This window comes from Hirundo rustica, chromosome 1 (genome assembly GCF_015227805.2).
Source record: "Hirundo rustica isolate bHirRus1 chromosome 1, bHirRus1.pri.v3, whole genome shotgun sequence".
NCBI lineage: Eukaryota > Metazoa > Chordata > Aves > Passeriformes > Hirundinidae > Hirundo > Hirundo rustica.
The window spans coordinates 153,784,275-153,802,545 of NC_053450.1; the positions used below are offsets into that span (position 1 = coordinate 153,784,275).

General features: G+C 53.8%; 1 protein-coding gene across 4 annotated transcripts; it reads right to left on the reverse strand.

The window, feature by feature from the left end:
* Nucleotides 1-1,521: 1,521 nt before the first annotated feature.
* On the reverse strand, nucleotides 1,522-17,119 carry HHATL (hedgehog acyltransferase like). 4 transcript variants are annotated; one of them, XM_040070530.1, is made up of 12 exons: nucleotides 16,895-17,119; nucleotides 15,159-15,309; nucleotides 14,513-14,580; nucleotides 14,114-14,227; nucleotides 13,790-13,984; nucleotides 11,838-12,047; nucleotides 8,496-8,667; nucleotides 7,250-7,394; nucleotides 6,868-6,903; nucleotides 5,937-6,138; nucleotides 3,914-4,055; nucleotides 1,522-2,692 (listed from the first exon to the last, which is right to left on the reverse strand). In XM_040070530.1, exons 2-12 carry the CDS (start codon nucleotides 15,262-15,264, stop codon nucleotides 2,568-2,570), a joined length of 1,515 nt encoding a protein of 504 aa, XP_039926464.1. In that variant the 5' UTR covers nucleotides 15,265-15,309; nucleotides 16,895-17,119; the 3' UTR covers nucleotides 1,522-2,567. The 4 variants fall into 4 exon arrangements, with proteins under 4 accessions (XP_039926464.1, XP_039926465.1, XP_039926470.1 ...); XM_040070531.2 differs by lacking the exon at nucleotides 16,895-17,119 and adding an exon at nucleotides 15,701-15,718; XM_040070536.1 differs by lacking the exon at nucleotides 16,895-17,119 and adding an exon at nucleotides 15,452-15,468.
* Between the last annotated feature and the right edge of the window lie 1,152 nt (nucleotides 17,120-18,271).

Consider the following 18,271-nt stretch of genomic DNA (forward strand, 5'->3'; position numbering starts at 1 on the left):
CCACAGAACATCATTTCCAGGGTATCAGCTGTGGGAATTACCCAGAATGGAGCCAGTTTGCTGTTTGGGGACAGGCTGGGCATCAGTCAGTGGGTGATGAGCAATTGTGTTGAGCATCAATTGTTTCTCTTGGGTTCTGCTGCTGTTTCTCTTCTCATTGTCATTATTATTATCATTATGTTTTGTTTCAAATATTAAACTGTTCTAATATCAACAGATTTACCTGTTTACCTTTCCTCTCTGATTCTCTTCCTTATGGGGTGCAGGGGAGTGAGTGAGAAACTGTGTGGGATTAAACCACAACAGTGAGGATACACGGGTATATCCTAAAGGGATGCAGCAGAGCAGGAACACTCCCACCCATACAAAATGTTAGAACCAAAGGGATGGATGAAGGAATTTTAACCACATCAGGCTGAACAAGAAAGCGTCCAGTGTAGGACTATTAACTGGGATTTGTAATTGCAATTTAAAAATTGCTTTTCTTGGCTTCTTGGTAGAGTTTTACGAAGGGGCAGGCAATAACCAGGGCAGATGAGATGGTTTTTTTCCCAGAGGGATGAACAATAGATAAATCCCATCCTACAGAGGCATTCAGCAAGGCTGAGGGTGTCCTGTGCAAGGCTGAGCTGGCTGAGACAGCACCAGGGTGTTCCTGGCCCACCAGACCTCCTGGGCTTGTTGGAGCAGCAAAAGCTGAAGGGATAACTCCTGGAAAAGGAGGACAAAGCCCAGATTCTCCCAGGAACTGTCTCTAACAGATCACTCACTGGGTTGGCATCTAAGATTAGCTCCTTCTGGCAGCTTCAGCAGATGCAGCTGCTGGGTAAATATAGACCCTTAGTGAATGGGCTATTTTCTCTCCTGGAGTATCCAAGTCAGGAGGGCAGCGCAGAGTCACTGGGCTTTGCCACGTGAGTCACCCACTCGGACTCTGGGAGGTGACTCTGTCCCCCAAAGCAGCCACAGACCTGAGCTGAGCCTCCAACAGTGACAGAGCCCTCACTGTCAGCGCCTCAGGGTGCTACCACCTGTGCAAGGACCCCCCCAGGGAGGGGAAGGGAGGAATTTATCCCTGCAGGAAGCACATGGCAGCAGAGCTGGTCTGATGGAAAATGTAAATCTGAAATAATGGAGAGGCCAAGGAACGCCTATGAAAAGTCCAGCAGTGGCACACGTGTCAAAAAGGGATGTGACGAGGTGCCACCAAGGGAAAATACCTGCCCTTACTCTCAGGCCTCCAAAAGTAAAACCAAGCTGGCTCCTAACCCCAAACGCACACAGGTGGCATTTTGCTGGCCACATGGGCAAGGTAAGTACAAAAGCAGAGTCAGAATGAGGGTGAATATGAATCCAGCTGCAGCACAACTTTCAGTCTGGTGATGACACCAAAGTGGGGTTCTGCTGAGGTCAAAAATGCCGTGTGCCACTCTTTTTTTGGGAGGCAGGTGAGGACCTGCAAACAGATCTTTGTCCTCTCAGCTCCGGTGGCCCGGCAGCATGACAGGGATGAGCAGCAGGTGCCAGAGTTACCCAACATTTATTGGCTACACAAGTAAGTGACATTTATCAATGACAAATGACTTTGGCAGAGCTGAAAGCTGGCTAGGAACCCATCCTGCTTCACCCACAGGGATGCACCAGGCGACACCCGTCACAAAGGGGTGCAGATCCTGCCCTCGCCAAACAGCGACATAACTCAGACATAAGGCCACTGAGAGTTACTCTAAAGTGCAAGACAGCAGAGCTATTTTTCTGTCACAAACCCACCTCTCCCCCAAAGGCACCGTGTTTCACGCCCTCCCAAAGTCTGATTCTCCAAGGAGTCTCCCATGGGCTTTCCCTCCAGCACCCAGCCTCAAGTCCCTGCCCTCCATCTGGGGTTTTTCTCCTTTGGTTGTGTTCACCCCATATGCTCACCCAGCCCTGCAGCTGTGGGCTGTGCACACCAAGGGCAGCTGGGGAAAGGGATGGGTGGCTGGAGATGAGCAAGGGTTGGCTACATCACGTTCTGTCCCTCGGCCGTGGGCAGGAATGTGAGCTCAGACCTTTGTCCGTGGCATATAAAAAAAAAACTGAGGTGGGGTTTGGCTTGAGTCCCAGGACGCGTGTCACAGCGGGGTGGTCACATCATTCTTGGATCCAGCACTGCAGGGCCCTAAAACCTCCAGCCATGGGACCTGGAGAATCTCCTCTTGGAGACGAGGGTTGTGAGGGAGCCCAGTGCTGGTGGACCAAACGTTGCAGGAAGCAGGGGGTGAAATCTCTGGGCTTGCACAACGTCAGAGGGTCAGAAAAACGATGGGGACGGCTCTGGCATGAAAGAAACGTCCTGGGAGCTGCCTCAGCATCCTGCCACGCCTGGGGAGACTGAAACGCCCGCAGTGCCCGATGGAAAAATCTTTCCCACAGCAAGGGGGTGACCTGTGCCTTCCAGGTGACTTCTACGTGGATGAGCTACAGCAGTCCGATTGTCAGGAGGGCTTGGAGAGCCCTGGCCAGTGGCTGGCCTGGCAGCAGTGGCTGGAAGGGAGATGAGGCTTCAGGACAAGCCCGTGGTGCCTGCCCTACTCCAGTTTTGCCTTGTCACCCCTCTCGTCCTCCTCGATGGCCAGGACGCGCTCGCGCTCCTTGATCAGCTGCACCCCGCAGTAGGTGATGAACCAGATGGACAAGGTGCTCACGGGGAAACCTAGGGCAGGGAGGGAGACACGGTCATGCAGCTGTGGCTGCTCGCCACCAGCACAGCTGCCTCTCAGGGGGTTTGGGAGGTCCCACAGGCTCCTGGCTGCCAATGACATTTCTCATCATAGATCCAACCTGGCAGCTTCACCGAGAGAAGAGGGAAATCCTCAGGGTTAGATTTTAGATGAAGTTTTTTCTGAGCCCAACAAGGCACCGCAGAGTGCAGCTAATGTGGAGACATGCTGGAGGGGCTTTGAGCTCCTCCTGCCCCCCGAAATCCTCCTGCTCCCCAAGTTCCGAAATCATGGTTGACTTTCTGCCCATGTCCACTGTTGCTCAACACTGTGACCTTCTGGAAGCTTTGGTCCCCACTGATGCTGAGGATCAACCCCAGCCCTGTCCTGCACTCAGTGGGGACACAGTGTCACCCAGGAACATACGTATTTTTGTCACCCACATCAGTGACAGAGCCTGGAGCTCTCCCTCCTCTTCAGAAGGGTCTGATGGTGTTTGCAATCACAAATCCGGTATCCACAGCAGATCCTGGGGGGGATCCAGGGTTTGTCCCCGCTAAAAACAGGAGCTCTGCAATGAATAATGCAAGCAGCAAAAGCCAGCGAGCTCAGCGGGCAGGCACTCGCTGCTGGCACACACAGTGTGACATTATCCACTCCCCACGCCAGCCCTGTCCCAGAGAGGCTGCAGGACAACGGCTCCTGATGGCTATTTATACCCTGGGCAAACCAAGAAGACTTCAAAGCAGTGCCACCATCCACTGCTTAGAAACATCCAGACCGCAGGGCGAGGATTTGTACCTGTCACCTTCGGGACGAGGCAGGAATGCGGGCTGGAGCAGAGGACACGAGGCAGGAGGAGTCAATCCCTTTCTCCAGCGAGGAGACCCTTCACAGGCAGGGACTCAAGCCCTGCTTGGTGAGGTGAACGTGCCCTTCGCAGTGCTCCAGGGAGACTAAACCAGTGGCAGGAGCTGTGCAAGAACACCTGGAAGGCAGCTGCTACCCCCTGGCACTCCGTGAGGAGCTGGGGGCTAAGAAACCACCGCCTGCACCTTTTGCACCTTAATAATTAACGACGCTTGGAGCTGCCACACCGCAAACCAGGGCACTTTGGACCCTAAAGCATTCAAAATCCCCCTCCTCAGCTGCTGTGCCAGTGTGCCCCCATTAGGACAGGGCTCTCTCAGTGGGAAAGGCTGGCAGCACCTTACCCACCACGAGGAGCCTCTTGGTCACCAGCAGTGCAAACTCCAGGCTGTTGAGGGCCAGGATGTTGTAGAGGACGATGGCCCAGAAGTTCAGTGCCCCAAAAGCTGCCCTGATCCGCCGAGACATGGCCTCTGACAGCTTGGCCTGAGGAGGAGAGAGAGGAGCAGAGGGAAAAGGGTCTGTAAGGAAAAGGGGCAACTGGTGCAACTCCATCCTGGATCCCAGAGACGAGGCAAACATCAGAGCAGATTTTAGTGCCTCTGGAATGAAGAAATGAAAGGACAAGGCAAAACTGCCAAGCTGTTTTAGAGACTCTGGGCTGGATCCCATGGGTAGGGCCAAGATGTTAAACAGTTTCATGATAATTGTAGAATCACAGACACATGGGAGGGTTTGGTTTGGAAGAGATCTTAAGGATTATCCATTCCACCCCCCGCCATGGGCAGGGACACCTCCCACCATCCCAGGGTGCTCCAAGCCACATCCAACCTGGCCTTGGACACTTCCAGAAATCCAGGGGCAGCCACAGCTTCTCTGTGTCAGGGCTCCCCCACCCTCACAGGGAAGAATTCCTCCCCACAATCCCATCTAACCCTGCCCTCCATCACTTTAAATCCATCACTCCTTGTCCTGTCCCTCCACATCCTTGTCACAAGTCCTTCCCCAGTTGTCTCGGGGCCTCTCTGAAATGAAATGGTTGAGTCCCTCTTTCTTCACCTCTTGCCTTGGGTAAACCGCTCCTCAAGGCAGAAGAATCTGTTGTATCTCAGGATTATTATTAGCCCTACATGCAAATCACTCCTGGGTCCTGGTAAAAATAGTTTCTTAGGAATTAAAAATAAAATTTAAAAAAAAAAAAAGCTCAAAACTAATGACAGCAGCAGAGTGTGGAGTTGTCACTGGCACAAAACCTCTCCAGGATCAGCTGCTGTGAGTGGAGCAGGGCAGGAGCTGATAGCAGCCTTCAAAGAGCACGGTGAATCCCCAAGCCACTTAGTGCCGGCAATTGTGGTGCCGCAGGGAAGGAGATTTCACCGCCTGTGAGAGCCTTAATCTGATTAGGAGTTCAACAAGGAGAGCAAACGGGAGGATTGCTCTCCACGGCTTTTATTCAAAAGAGATCCTTATTTAACTAATTTAAGACCTCCAGACTTTAAACTTGGAGAAAGAAATAAGGAATGTGATTAATTCCAGGGTGGAAGCTTTAAAGATTTTTTTTTTTTCCCCAGTATGTCCCTGAGACACTTTGGTCCCAAACAGGGCACTAAGCTTTGGAGTGTTTTGAAAAATAATTTGTTTTAGCATCCAAACACTTCCTTTTAAAAGAAATCAGATCAAAAGCACTGAGAATACCAAGATGCTTTGGAGAACAAGAACAAATTATTCCCATAAGGAAATACATAAACATTTCCCTGTAGGATCGGGGTATTTCCCATATACATAGATGTATTCCCAAGGACACATCTCATATTTTGTGTCCATCTGTGGCACTCTGTCTCATTAGAGACTCATTCCTGCTCCTCTTGGACCTCTGTTTTCCCTCTGGAATTTCCACCCTGATCTAAATCTCCTGTGAAGCACCACAGGCGCAGGGGTTTGTTTGCTCTGGGTGGGTGACAAAGTGGGTAAAAGGAAGGGACACAGAGCACCAGGACTGTGGGTCCCTTGCACAGCTCAGCAGCTGATCCCAAGGACTGAAATGTTCAGAAAAACCTGTGGATACAGCACTTAGGGATGTGATTTAGTGGTGAACACAATGGTGGTGCTGGGCAGACAGCTGGGCTTTTTCCAGCCCTAATGATTCCATGATTTTAAACCACCGGAAAGAGCTTCAGGTCTCCACGCAGGAGGCCAGGCCATGGAGCCCCATGGCATCCTCAGGGATTCTGCTCTTCAGCCTCAGCCCAAAACCCGACTCCTGCAAACCAGCCCGAACTCCTTCCAGTCACGGATATTTTCCAGCAGCAGAGCTTGTCCCCAGCCCCCTTGACCTCTCCCCATCCCCTCTGCAGCCCAGCTCCTCACCTCCAGTCTGGCAAAGGGCCCCAGCTGGAAGAACTTCTGCACCCAGAGCTCGAAGTTGAGGCCGAAGCAGTTGACGAGGGACCAGATGTAAACGACCTCGCAGGGCCCCAGCCACAGCGTGGTGATGGCAAAGGTGGCTGTGCTGGCCACCAGCTCCTTCAGGATGTTGTCGTGGTTCTGCCCAATGTGGTCATACACATACCTGAAAGCCAGGGAAGGTGGTTGGTGCTCCCCGTACTCCTCCGCAGCTTCTTTTTCCAAGCTCCTCACAGACAGGTCAGTCCAAAGCATCCCAGTAAAACAGGAAGGATGTTCTGGCTGACTTGTTCTGGCAATGAACTTTTGGCTTTTTTGCTCTAAACTTTAAACTGCAATAAACTTTTGATTTTTGCTGAGCCCCAACCGCTCGTGACTGGCGTTCATGCAAACCTATAAACACTCAAGGACAAAACATCCACCTTTCCCCCTCTGGCGGGTAAAATTTGGGGCGTCTGGAGCTGGAGGGTCTCTCAGACTTGCTGGTGCTCAGGATTTTATCACAAATCAACCATCACCCCCCTCAGCAGAGGTCTGCTGGTGCGAACTCAGCGGTGAGGGGAGGTGAAGGGCTTAGGAAGATGCAGATGGAGCTGCACTGCTCAGTTCCTCTTTCTTCCTGGAGGGATATAAAGCTGGCTCTTCCTCCTCTAAGGGAAGTCTAAACCCACCAGACCTAAAGGGGTTTTGGGACAGCACTCTCTTCTTCCCAGCTTTGGAGGAGGGGGCTGTTGCTCTTTGTGCAATTAATTCAATGGGTTTGGGGCTAAGCAGTGGGATTTGTCCAGCAGAGAGGACACCCCAGCTTTGGGATGAACAGCATGTGATGCTTCACTGCTCTGGGGTGGAAGGGAAGACCCTGAACCGGACTAGAGGTGGTGAACTGGACACTTACTTGCACAGCCAGTCATTAATCCCTCTGTCAAAATGCCTGAAATAAGATGATGGGAACAGGTTAAAATGCACAATGACAATAAAAACTTTTTGAAACAAAGAAAACACCCAATCCCCTGGCAAGACACATCTTCGACCTTGCTCACAGAAATCCTCCAGGCTCCTTCCTTGGGCAGAGGCCACCAGAGACGCGGTTTAACTTTTCTCCTTATCTATTTCTCCCCACCTAAAAGTATTTTCCCGGGCTCTGGCCAGGTCTAGACTACGGTTTGAGGTGGTCTCCAGCTCACAGACCAGCTGCCCAGGACAGCCCAGGTGTCCTCCCCTCCAGGCAGGTCCCATCCAGCCCAAACACCCTTTGTTCCTGCTAGCAGGGTACTCACGTTTCGGCAAAGATGTAGAGCATGGTGATGCATTTTGGGGGCTGGGGTGGCTCCAGGTGGTCCAGTCTGGCGATGGTGTTGATGACCCCAAACATGACAGCAGCTTTCACCCAGTCATACACCAAATTGGAGTAGGCCAGGCCAGCTGGAGCAAAAACAGGAGTCAAACGGGGGAAAAAAGGAACGCGGAATGCACCGGGATTTCTGCACAGCCGACCTTTTAAAATGAAGGTTTTTAGAGAGGTTTGAAGCAAAGGACAATTTCTTCTCAGGGTATTAGGGAGCAAAGTGCTTATCGGTCTTAGTAGTCCAGGAAATTCTGTTTGTACAGTCATTTATCCCATCATTGTGCCTTCCCTTGGAGGTTTGTTAAGCTGAGTTGAGCTCATCACAGTTCTCAGGTCTGGCCTCTGAGGTTTTATTGGCACCTCCATCAAAATTCCCCCCACCCCAGCTCCCTCTGGATTCATCCAGCCAGGGCTCTTGGGACACCCTAAATCCATGTTAGTGCCACTCCAGCAGCATTAGGATTTTATCCTGGCCTCGAGCTGCCACTCTGGAGAGACGCGAGGCTCCTCCAGCCCCTGCTTGGCCTCCGCTGTGTGGTGGTGTCTGGAATGCTGCCATCAGACGTGGATTTGATCATCTGGAAGCCTCCATCCAGCTGCCAGCTGAAGGCCAGCACTGCTTCCATCACTTTTCCTGGGAATTTGCCTTCTGGAGGCCTCTAGCCCAGCCGTGCTTGGAGAACACCCAGCTTTAGGTAGAGATTATGCTGCCCTGGACATTGTCCATCTAAGAATTGAATATGACTCTTTTGGGACACCCTCCCTGGGCACCTCTCCCTGTGTTTGACCACTCCATGGACAACTTTCCTTACACGCAAGCAGGCTTTGCAATTGCTGCGTGTGGTTTGCTGTGTCCTGCTGCTTTTTTAGAGGGGCTGAGCTCCCTTCCAGTCCAAAGGTAACAAAAAAAAAAAAAAAAAAAAAAAAAAAAAAAAAAAAAAAAAAAATATCTCAGAGCTCAGCTTCCTAAACCCCAAACCAAAGCCCAGACCGGCACTGTGAGCTTTCCAGGGCTGCCCAACCCCAGCTCTGTGCATGGCCAGCGGGAGGATGAGGGGTTTTTATTTAAACCTGCCCAACACAGGCATCCCCAAAGCCTCTCAAGGGGGGTGGATGGACGCCTGGATCACTCACCACTGCCTTGGAGTACAGGGGTGAAGGTGCCCTCGGCCACTCACCCAAGGACCAGTCCGAGAGGCGGTTCACGAACTTCAGGTCGGAAGGGAGGGTGAGGATGTAGAAGAAGTGGAAGAAGATGTCCACAGCCACGATGGCCCCCACGTGGAGCAGGGCATTGACACGGATGCTCTTCATCTCGTCGTCCTTGCGCCGCAGCTCTCGGGTGCTCACCTGCAGGGAGGGACAGACCAGGGCGGGGCTGAGCCCAGGGGCAGGATGGGCATTGCTCCTTCATCCAAAAGGCCCAAATAGGGACGGATCCATCATTCTCCTCTAGAAATCATGCCGTGGACTACGTGGCCCAAATTTCTGCTGAGTAAGGAAGGCCTGAGGGTCAGCTCAGGTGAGCACATCCACAGGGAACAGGACACGTCCCACCCACAGCAGTGCTGAGGACAGCAGGGATGTCCCTGCTGCAGCATCCTGCAGCTCCCAGGGGTTTCCAACAGAGCAGGCACGTGGTCAGACAAAGCTCTGGCAGTACCCAGGGACTCCAGGTGGGGTGAAACCCACTCTTAACAGGGAGCTCCCAGGGTTTCCTGTTCTTTCTGCAGCACCGTGCTGAGAAAATCAACTTTGCTTAAGGACAACCCCTTCCAAAAGGCACTAAGAGGGAGCAAATTCTTGCACCCATCGCATCTCCAGGGTGGATTCCAGGGTGGGAATCCCAGCCTGACAGCTCTGCCAGGGCCTGGAGTATTTTTGTCCAGGGTCATCTGAGAGGAGGAGGAGGAGGACGAGAACTGATGATGTCTGAGGCTTCTGCTGCAAATGAGAGGAAGATTTGCTCGAGGGGCCGTCCTGAATCAGAGGGACCTGCCTGATGGGGATTTCATCTCCGCTGTGTCTTGCACAAACAGGGGCTGGGCTTTGTCTCCAGGAGCTGTCACACCTCTGGTCGTTGTCATTCAAACATCACCAGAGCGAGCTCTCAGGATTACACGGGGCAGAGCGATGTCCTTGCTTCCCCGCACCGCCGCAAAATCGCTGCTCTATTCAAAATCCTCTTATGTTTATTACTTCCCCTTTATTCCCTGCGAGAGGTGGGAGCTCTCCCTGCGTAATCCACAGGCTGCTGCACCAGCCCTGTTTTCAAATCCAGATGATTCCTAAGAATTAAAGCCTTTGCCAGATTTGTTTTTTTTTTTTTTTTTTTCCTGTCTGTTAAGCACCAGGTGCTTTGAAGATACAAAAAGGTCGCTGGACCCTGAGCTGAGGGAGCACAGGATCCGGCATGGAGACGTGTGGGAGGGCACAGAACCCTCCTTCCATGGAATCACAGAATGGTTTAGGCTGGAAAAAAAATCCATTAATATCATTGAGCCCAAGCATTAACCCAGCCCTGCCAAGCCCATCATTAAACCCTGTGCCCAAGTGCCACATCTACTCATCTCCAGGGATGGTGACTCCACCACTGCCCTGGGTAGCCTGTTCCAACGCTTAACCACCATTTCCTTGAAGAAATTATTCCTAATATCCTGTCCGAACCTCTCCTGGTGCAACTCGAGATTGTTTCCTCTCGTCCTCACGTCTGTGTATGGGGCCAGCACCTGGCCACAGTCCCCTTGGCATCAGGGCTGTGTCCCCCACACTCCCAACCCTGGAGAAAGGGATTTGCTCCCTTGATCTCAGTAAGAAAAATGCTTCTCCACCCAAATTCGGCTGGCCAAGCCCTGGAACAGATGAGCTCCCATCTCACACGGGGATGCAAGAGCTCCACCGGGATGTAGGACCCGTAGGATCCAAAGGGACAGATCCGATCTCTAATGGGCCACCCGCCCCGCCCTGGGGAAGGGCTCTCTCTGCCTCCTGCCCTAATTGCTCTTGGGCAATTAAGAATTCACCCCCGCAGCCAGACGCAGCTCCAGCGGTGCGGGGGGATGCAGCCAGGAGATGGCAGTGGTGGCCAGGCAAGCCAGGACCCCTGGCCAGGGCAGGGGAAAGGGGCTGGGACCTAATCCTTGTGCCTTTGGGGTGAGCGTTTGGAACAGCAGAGAGGGGAACTGCTCATCAGGTGGCGTTACACATCCTGGATTGGGGTTGTGCAAAGGAGCAGGAAATAAAACTCACCCCCCCCCCCCCCGGATCCAGCTCTGGATCCAGCTCAGCAGGAGCAGTGGGAGTCCCGGTGCTGGAGACATGAGGAGTTTCATGTCTCCATTTCCAGGTACCCTGGCAGGGACACTTCTGATCTTCAGGGTCGAATGCTCTAAAAATCGTTTTTAATAAATCCAGTGAGACCTGGGGATGGTCTTATTCCCTTTAAGGGGCCTCATGAAGTTGTTAATTCCAGAGGCAAGGAGCAGCACTGGGATCATGGCTCATCCTGGGGGAAACATCCCAGTGCAGACCCTTTCTTAGGCAACCAGAACCAGCCCCAGGTGTGAGAGAAGGTGCTGGGCTGCTGGGTCATTGGTCTTCTCCTCACCAGGAGGCTCTGGCTGCTCCCCCCTGCCCTGGGCTGGTTTTTCTTCTGAATTCACAAATGTTTTCCCAAAACCTTCCTGTATCCAGGAATCAGTTTGGGTCCAAAAACTCAATGTAGCTGTTCTTCTGCAAAAGGAACCGAGGGTGGTAGCGAGAATCCTCCACAGCATCACCGCTCACCAAACACCTCCCTTTGCCAGCATCACCAGTTTGCTGCAGCTGGTCTTTGGAGCAGAGGGATGTTGAGGTGTGAAGAGTGAGGAGGGACACAGCACTGCTGGTTTCCTGGATCTTGGACTTTGGAACAGCTCCAGAGGCCCCAGCCCAGGCTGCTGCTGGTGTTTTCCAGTTCTGCTTGGAGTCTGCTCATCCCTTGGTTGTGTGGAACAGGCAAAGACATCAGGGTATTTCATGGAGCCCCTGATTTCTGGAGCTCAGCCTTCCACCCAGTTTCCTGAGAAATAACTTGGTCTAAAGACACACAAGCCATCCCTGGAAGCTCCTGCTCCCTGGGTGGAGCAGCTGGATAGAAATGAGAGGCACAAATGTCCCTGCTGTCACAGCACACAGAGGCCCCATGTGTGGATCTCACCATGAAGGTGCTGGGGTGACAACACAAGGAAACTGAGGCATGGAGCAGTGCAGGTGTCCAGGGAGCAAGGACATCACAACGATTCCATCGTGAACTGGTCAGTGAAAATGGCCAAAAAAAGCCAAAATGGAGGGATAGAAATCCATCAGTTTATGCCCTCCCCCATGAAAATGCACAAACACAGACTAGAGGTGACCACGAGAAGCTCTGCAACCGTTTGTATCTTCACTGTGGAAAAATTCGGGGTTCTCATAGACATTAACCCCAAGCAAATAAATTTTGGGGAGAAACCCTGCTCCAGCCCGGCCTCGGCATCCCTCACCTGGGTGTGGAACTGGTCAAACGTCATGACAGGCCCGAAGAAGAAGAAGGGGAGGTAGAAGTTGTACTTGAGGAGGTCAAAGATGGAGTAGATGCCCTCTTCCTTCTCGGAGCTCTCGAGGGCAAAGCTCATGCAGCGCATGATGGTGAAGGTGCACCCTCCGTAGAAAAGGACGTCTTGGAGATCAAAAGCTCCCGTCACAAACCCGCTCTGGACAAGAAACAGAGAGTTACCACCAGGAACGTGGTGTCACTCCCGTGCTGCCTTGCTTTGTGGGGCAGCAGAGAATGGTTTGGGCTGGGAGGAACAGTAAAATTCCTCTAATTCCATCCCCTGCCATGGGCAGGGACACCTCCCACTATCCCAGAGTGCTCCAAGCCTCATCCAACCTGTCCTTGGACACTTCCAGGGATCCAGGGACAGCCACAGCTTCTCTGGGCACCCTGTGCCAGGGCCTCTCCACCCTCACAGTAAGGAATTTCCTCCTAACATCTCATCTAACCCTGACCTCTGTCAGTTTAGTTTTTAGTTCAAGGAAAACCTCTAATTATGCTCTGACACCAATTGCCTCTGGAGTTAATGAGCTGGAAAGATAAAAAACTGTGGCTTGATTTCCCAGCTGGCTCCTGCAGCTCAGAGCAGCCAGGAAGCGGTAGATCCTCTTGGCCACGTCACCAGGTGGCTGCTGGTCACATAGGCTTTGGTCTGGGGTGGCAACGTCACCCTGTCACGGGTGTCCCCATGGAGTGAAGCAGGGCCAGAATGGGGTTGATGCAGAGGGAGGAAACATGCCTTTGGAGGCAAGGAGAGGCAGCACTGTCCTGCTGAGGGACTGAGTATTTTTATAAGGTCTTTCCTGGCTTCTCTCCACTCACCAGTGAGATAAAATCTTAGCCAGGCTGTGACCTAAGAGATGGGCATCACTGAATCCATCCCAGCTCTGTGCTACAGCTGGGGAAACTGAGGCACGGGGAAGCAACAGGCTGACAAATTGCCGCCTGGGCAGCAAGAAGGACTCAGATGCCCTTTGTTCTGGAGCAGCAGGAAGCCACCAAAACACAACACAAGCACTGTGGGATTGTTCCCAAGCTCACACCTCAGCAGCCCCTTTCCCTCTAAAATGCTGTGAGAGCTCTGCTGCAGTCAAGAGAAATGGCCAGGGCCAGGGGCTGCCCCAGGAGCCCTCCCTGGGGACGACCCCAAGGAGATGGACACCAGCTGAGACACTAACTTGGAAGAAATAATGATTTTTGAAAAAGTTAAGATTGTAGTTTAAGATAGACTTCTGCTGGAATTAATCACTTTGCTAAAATAATTAGTAGTTAATGGTTAGCTAAAAGAAATCAGAGCTGGGATGGTCATCCCGGATCCAAATAATTATTTGTCATTTTTATGCTGGTTTAGCTGCACTTATAAAGAGGAACAGAGAGACTGATGAGGTAGATCTGAAGGAACAAAGACAAAGGTAATTTCTTAGCATCCAGAAACTCATTGAGCCAGGAATCTGGAGCTCACCCAGCTATCATTCCTCTTGATATCCAGTGAAAGGCTGAAAGTTTAGAACGAGGAAGAGTCGTTTTCCTTCCTTTTTATGGCCCCTCCTCACAAAAGGACCGCCGACCCATTTCAGAAGACAAACTACACGTGCCTGATAACCTTTTAGCTAATTACCATACGAAGAGGAGAATGGGAGGTGACAGCGTTACGGATACGCCCTTGTGTTTTGGGTATTCAAGACTTTTGTAAATAAAAAGGCTGTGCAATCACCTTTAACTTTGCATTAGGGAGCGACCCCACGCCCTGCCCGGTGTTGCATTAAACGCACACTTTCTAACTCTTAAGCTGTCGGAGAGTTTTTGCCCATCGCGGTTGGGTATCGACACTAGATCGATGTTTTAGTAAATCACAGCGGGCTGGAAACGAGGCGGACGCAGGGCCAGGACAGCACCCACCTGCCACGAGCCGAAGGGCTCCACCTTGAAGGAGGCGAGGCAGCAGAGCCCGGCCACGTAGCAGAGCCACTTCTGCTTGGCCAGGGCCACCGAGTAGAGGAGCAGGCAGTGGGACAGGATGATCATCAGGTAGAGAAGCCCCATGCTGCCCAGCACAGCCAGGGCCCCGTAGGTCATGTACATCACAGCCCGGTGCTGGGGAGAGAGCGGCTGTGGTCAGCGTGGTGGAAACCCCTGGTGCCAGAACGTCCCCCAAAACGCCGTCCCATAGATCCTGGGCCACCTTTGGTGCCCTCAAATCCGCGCCAGCGCGTCCCTGCTCACCTGCGGCACGGTCATGGAGCAGATCTTGCCGAAGAGGACGTGCCCCGAGAGGGCGAAGATGATGATGTTCCTGAACGAGGTGAACCACATCACCCACTCGAAATCGGCCACGTCCTGCAGGAGCAGCACCAGGCACTTTACTGCCCACAACCACACAACTTTTAGAGTTTTTTTTCCTCCCATTTTCAGCCCAAGGGCGCTTTGGCTCAGACATAAAACCCCCGGGGGGTGCGCAGAGGTCACTCGTGGAGCATCCACAGCCCTGCAGGGTTGGTATTTCCTCCACTACTTTAGGGAGAGTAGCAGAAGCCACGTGGACTTCGCAAATGTGTGTCAGCGGTAGAGAAACCAGCTCTGTTTCTCCACTGGCCAGAAAAGCCCGAGCCCTTCCTCACTCACCATCTTCCTGCCGAAGTAGTGCCAGCCCGGCTTTATGCCGTCCCGAAAAGCCTTTCTGTTCATGCTGTCTGCAAAAGAACCAGAGTTTCGGGGAGAGGAACAGCTCTGGGATCCACGTTCAAGCCGTGCCCAGCCCCTTCGCCGTTGTGATAATGGGCCATCAGGGCTCAAACACCCCGTCCCAAAAGTGCCTGATTGCCACGGGCAACCGAAGGAGTCAGTGGGAATTTTCAGCACAGCCTTTTCCCATTACACGTTCCTCGGCTGATCCCATAAAGTTTTCAGGTTTGTGGGGTTCCAAACAAAAACAAACATGCAAAAAGCCAAAAACAGATTAAAGAAAAAAAAAACCCAAACCAAAACAAACAACTCCCCCTAAAAAAACCCAGATAAACCAAAAAGGGAATCAGTCCATCGCAGGTGGTGATGGCTGCCTGGTGTGACACTGCCTGGGGACATCCCACAGCCTCTTGCCCCGAGCAGTGGAAGTAGGGGGAGGAAGAAAAATATAGAAAATAGAAACAAATAGAGGGGAAAAAAAGGCGAAAATCCCTTTGTAAAGGATTTCTAAGCTGTTCTTCGCAGAAGTTAAAGCCAGGCTTCTGCTGCTGGTGTCAACAGCTGTAAAATGTGGTGGGAGCGTTACCTCGGGATGCCTCGAAGATGCCGCTGCCGCTGTAGAGCACAGCACAGGTGACCACGAGGGCATAAAACCCCAGCTCGTAGCTGGGGAGCATCGCTTTAACCCCCATGGTGGGAGCTGACAGCCCCGGCCGGCTCGGGGGAGGGACCCGCACCTGGGAAAGGGAAAGAGGAGAGGGATGAAAAGCGGGGGGTGAGACCTCACCTGCCCTCCTACCCCTCGAACCGCCTAAATTCCCGCTGCTCCTCCCCAGCTCTGCTTTGAGGGCTTCCCTAAAGGGAAGGAGAGGCTCACACCTGGGGCTGAGCCAGGTGCGGAGAGGTTCCCGCAAACCCCGCCGGGGGGGAAGCAGGATCTGGGGCCAGGTGCTCCTGGGGAGGGGCTCTTCCCGTCTATCCCCATGTGCAGAGCTGCTCCAGGATGCCAGCTGTCCAGGACGGGCACGTCCCCACCCCCAATTCCTTGTTGGATCCATGGAGGGGATCCAGGATAGAGCCACCACTGGCGGATGGGGACGCGATGGGTTTCGCCCGCTCCCCTCTCACCTTCTGCTGGGCTTTTCCCCAACCTCCGCCCCTCGGGGGGCTCCCAAAGCCCCGCGATCCCAAATTCCCCCTGCCAGCAGCCTTTAGGATCCCGCAGACACATCTGAGCCCCCCCCCCGGGGGACGGCGACATCCAGCCCCGCAATTAGCCCCGGGCTAATTACTCCTGCAGAGGTTAATTAACCTCGGCGCGACGTGCCTTGCAGCTCCGCAGCCTCCTCGGCTGCCAAAGCGCGGCTCAGGGCTGGAGCAGGCGGGATGCGGGGGACAAAGGACAAGGGACAGGGACAGCGTCCCCCGGAGCTGCCACCCCCGACCCGACATCATCCCCGAGAGCGCTGAAGGATTAAAGAGTAAAAAGCGCCGCTGTCCCCCCCCCGCTCTGGTGACTCTCGGCGTCGCAAAGCTGCCGCGGTTATTAAAATAATCCCGTACAAAAGTTAAAATAATATTAAAATTATTTGTTTTCATTTTGAACGTTTATTATTTTTTTTTTTTTCCCCTTTGGTCGCCGAGGTTTTTTTAAGGGGGGGGGTGGAGGAGGTCCTTGGCAGCGATGCGGGGTGAGCCCATCTCCCCCCGGCGTGGACCTGACGCGTTTTTCCCGGGGGGAATTTCGGGTTCATCCCGAGGGGAATTTCGGGGGTGTCCCCGCGGTCACTCCCGGTGCGGGGCCGCTGCGGGCGGGCGCTGCGGTGCCCTGCGGCGGGAGGGAGCACACGGAGGCGCCTTTATAAAGCTTTTCTTCCTCATTTTCCACCCTTTCCGAAGCTTGGGTTTTTTTGGTGTTTTTTGGGGGTTTTTTTGTTTGTTTTGTTTTGGTTTGGGTTTTTTTTTTGAGGGGGCGGGCGAGGCCACCCCGCAAAGGAGCCGGCGACAGGCGGTGACAAACAACAAACCAACCCTGGCGGGGACCCCTCGGAAAATTTTAACTCCTGATCGCTCCAGGGCTGCCCGGTGAAGCTCGGGGGGTGTCCCAGCAGAGCCCCCCGCGGCTCCGAGTGGCGGCAGCATCCTCATCATCTTCATCATCCTCATCATCCTCATCATCCTCATCCCCCCGCTCTCCTCCCCGGAGCCCGGCCGGGCGCTGGGGACAGGCAGAGGTGACAGAAAGCCCCGGAGATGCGGGAGAAGAGTTGTCCCCACCCTCAGCGTGGCCCCCCCAGCCCCGCATCGCTCCCCGCTACTGACCTTGAGCCCCGGGGGGAAGCGGGCGAGGGTCGGGGATCCAGCGTCCGGCACCGCGATGTGGGGCAGGAGGTGGGGCAGGGAGAGGGGACAGCTGCCGAGGGTTTGGGGGCCGCTGGTTTGCCCTACAGCATCTCTCAGCCCGGCTCGGGGCTCGGGGCGGGGTGGGGGGGCGCGGGTATTTTTGGGCTGCCGTCCCCCACCTTGCCCCTGGAGGAAGTTTGGCTGGGAGTGGAGCGGAGCAGGCGGGAGGTATTTTTATTTTAGAGCAGCACTGCAGAGGGGGGTGGCTCGGGAGCTGTCTGTCACGGCAGCTGCTGAGAGGACCCGTGCTGGCTGCCAAAGCTCACCCCGAGCCAGGGGAGCCGGCCCTGGGAGCCCCGGGGCACGGCAGCCCCAGGCAGGGACCGGCTCCCTCCCAGAGGAGGTTTGGGTCCCCACTTTTAGCCCTGCAAGGGAGGGGGTTGCCCCCATCACCGTGTTCCAAATGAAGGTGTCATCCAGTGGGGATGGGGAAGCTGAGGCACGGAGCCAAAAGGGATTGTCATTCCCATTCAGTTTGGGCAGTGTTTAAATCTCAGTGAGGCTCGGAGGCTGCAGCATCTCCTGCTCCCAGGTGAAAAGTGACAGGATGAGAGGAAGCGGCCTCAAGATGTGCCAGAGGAGATTTAAGTTGTAGCTTATTGAAAATCCCTTCACTGAAAGTGTTGTCAGGCACTGGAACAGGCTGTGCAGGGAAGTGGTGGAAGCAGCATCCCTGAAGTGCTCAAAAAAATCGCACAGTTGGACTCTGGGGACACGGTTCAGTGCTGGGTTTGGCAGCGCCGGGTTAGCACTTGGATTTGATGATCTCAGAGCTCTTTTCCAACATTAATGATCCTGGGATCTCTACAAAACACCTCTGGGGTCTCCATCCCGGCTTCCAGCATCCCCAGCAGGGGATAGGAAGGGGCAGGTGGGGTTGTGGCCTCCGATATTTAGGGGTGGGCAAACACAGCTCAGCCGAGAGGAGAAGTCAGCACAGCCTCAGGGTCAGGCGTGTGCCCGGTGGCCAAATCTGTCACCAAGAGAGATCCAGGCTCAGCTCACCCCGGGGCCTCCTCCCTGAGCATCTCCCCATCTGAGATCCAGGCTCAGCTCACCCCGGGGCCTCCTCCCTGAGCATCTCTGGGCTGCCCAAGGGCTCAGCACACAGAAACATGGCAGAGAGCCCTGGATTTCATCAATCCCTCCATGGCTGCTTTGTTTTGGGGTCAGATGCTGCGTTCTGGGCTCTGCAGGGAGGATCTGCAGCCCTCGGATCAGCTCAGCTCCGATGCTCCATTGCCTGTCAACAAAAAGGGTTTTTTAGCACCGTTTTTCGCCTGGTGCGCGCTGAGA

Bases quoted from the DNA above. Each gene is read 5' to 3' on its own strand.
- HHATL (XM_040070530.1), bottom strand. From the start codon at position 15,264: ATGGGGGTTAAAGCGATGCTCCCCAGCTACGAGCTGGGGTTTTATGCC. The intron at 12,048-13,789 runs GTGGGTGCTGTC...TTTCTTGTCCAG, and splicing joins AGCCCTTCGGCTCGTGGCAG to AGCGGGTTTGTGACGGGAGC. The intron at 6,904-7,249 runs GTGAGTACCCTG...ATCTTATTTCAG, and splicing joins CTCTACATCTTTGCCGAAAC to GCATTTTGACAGAGGGATTA.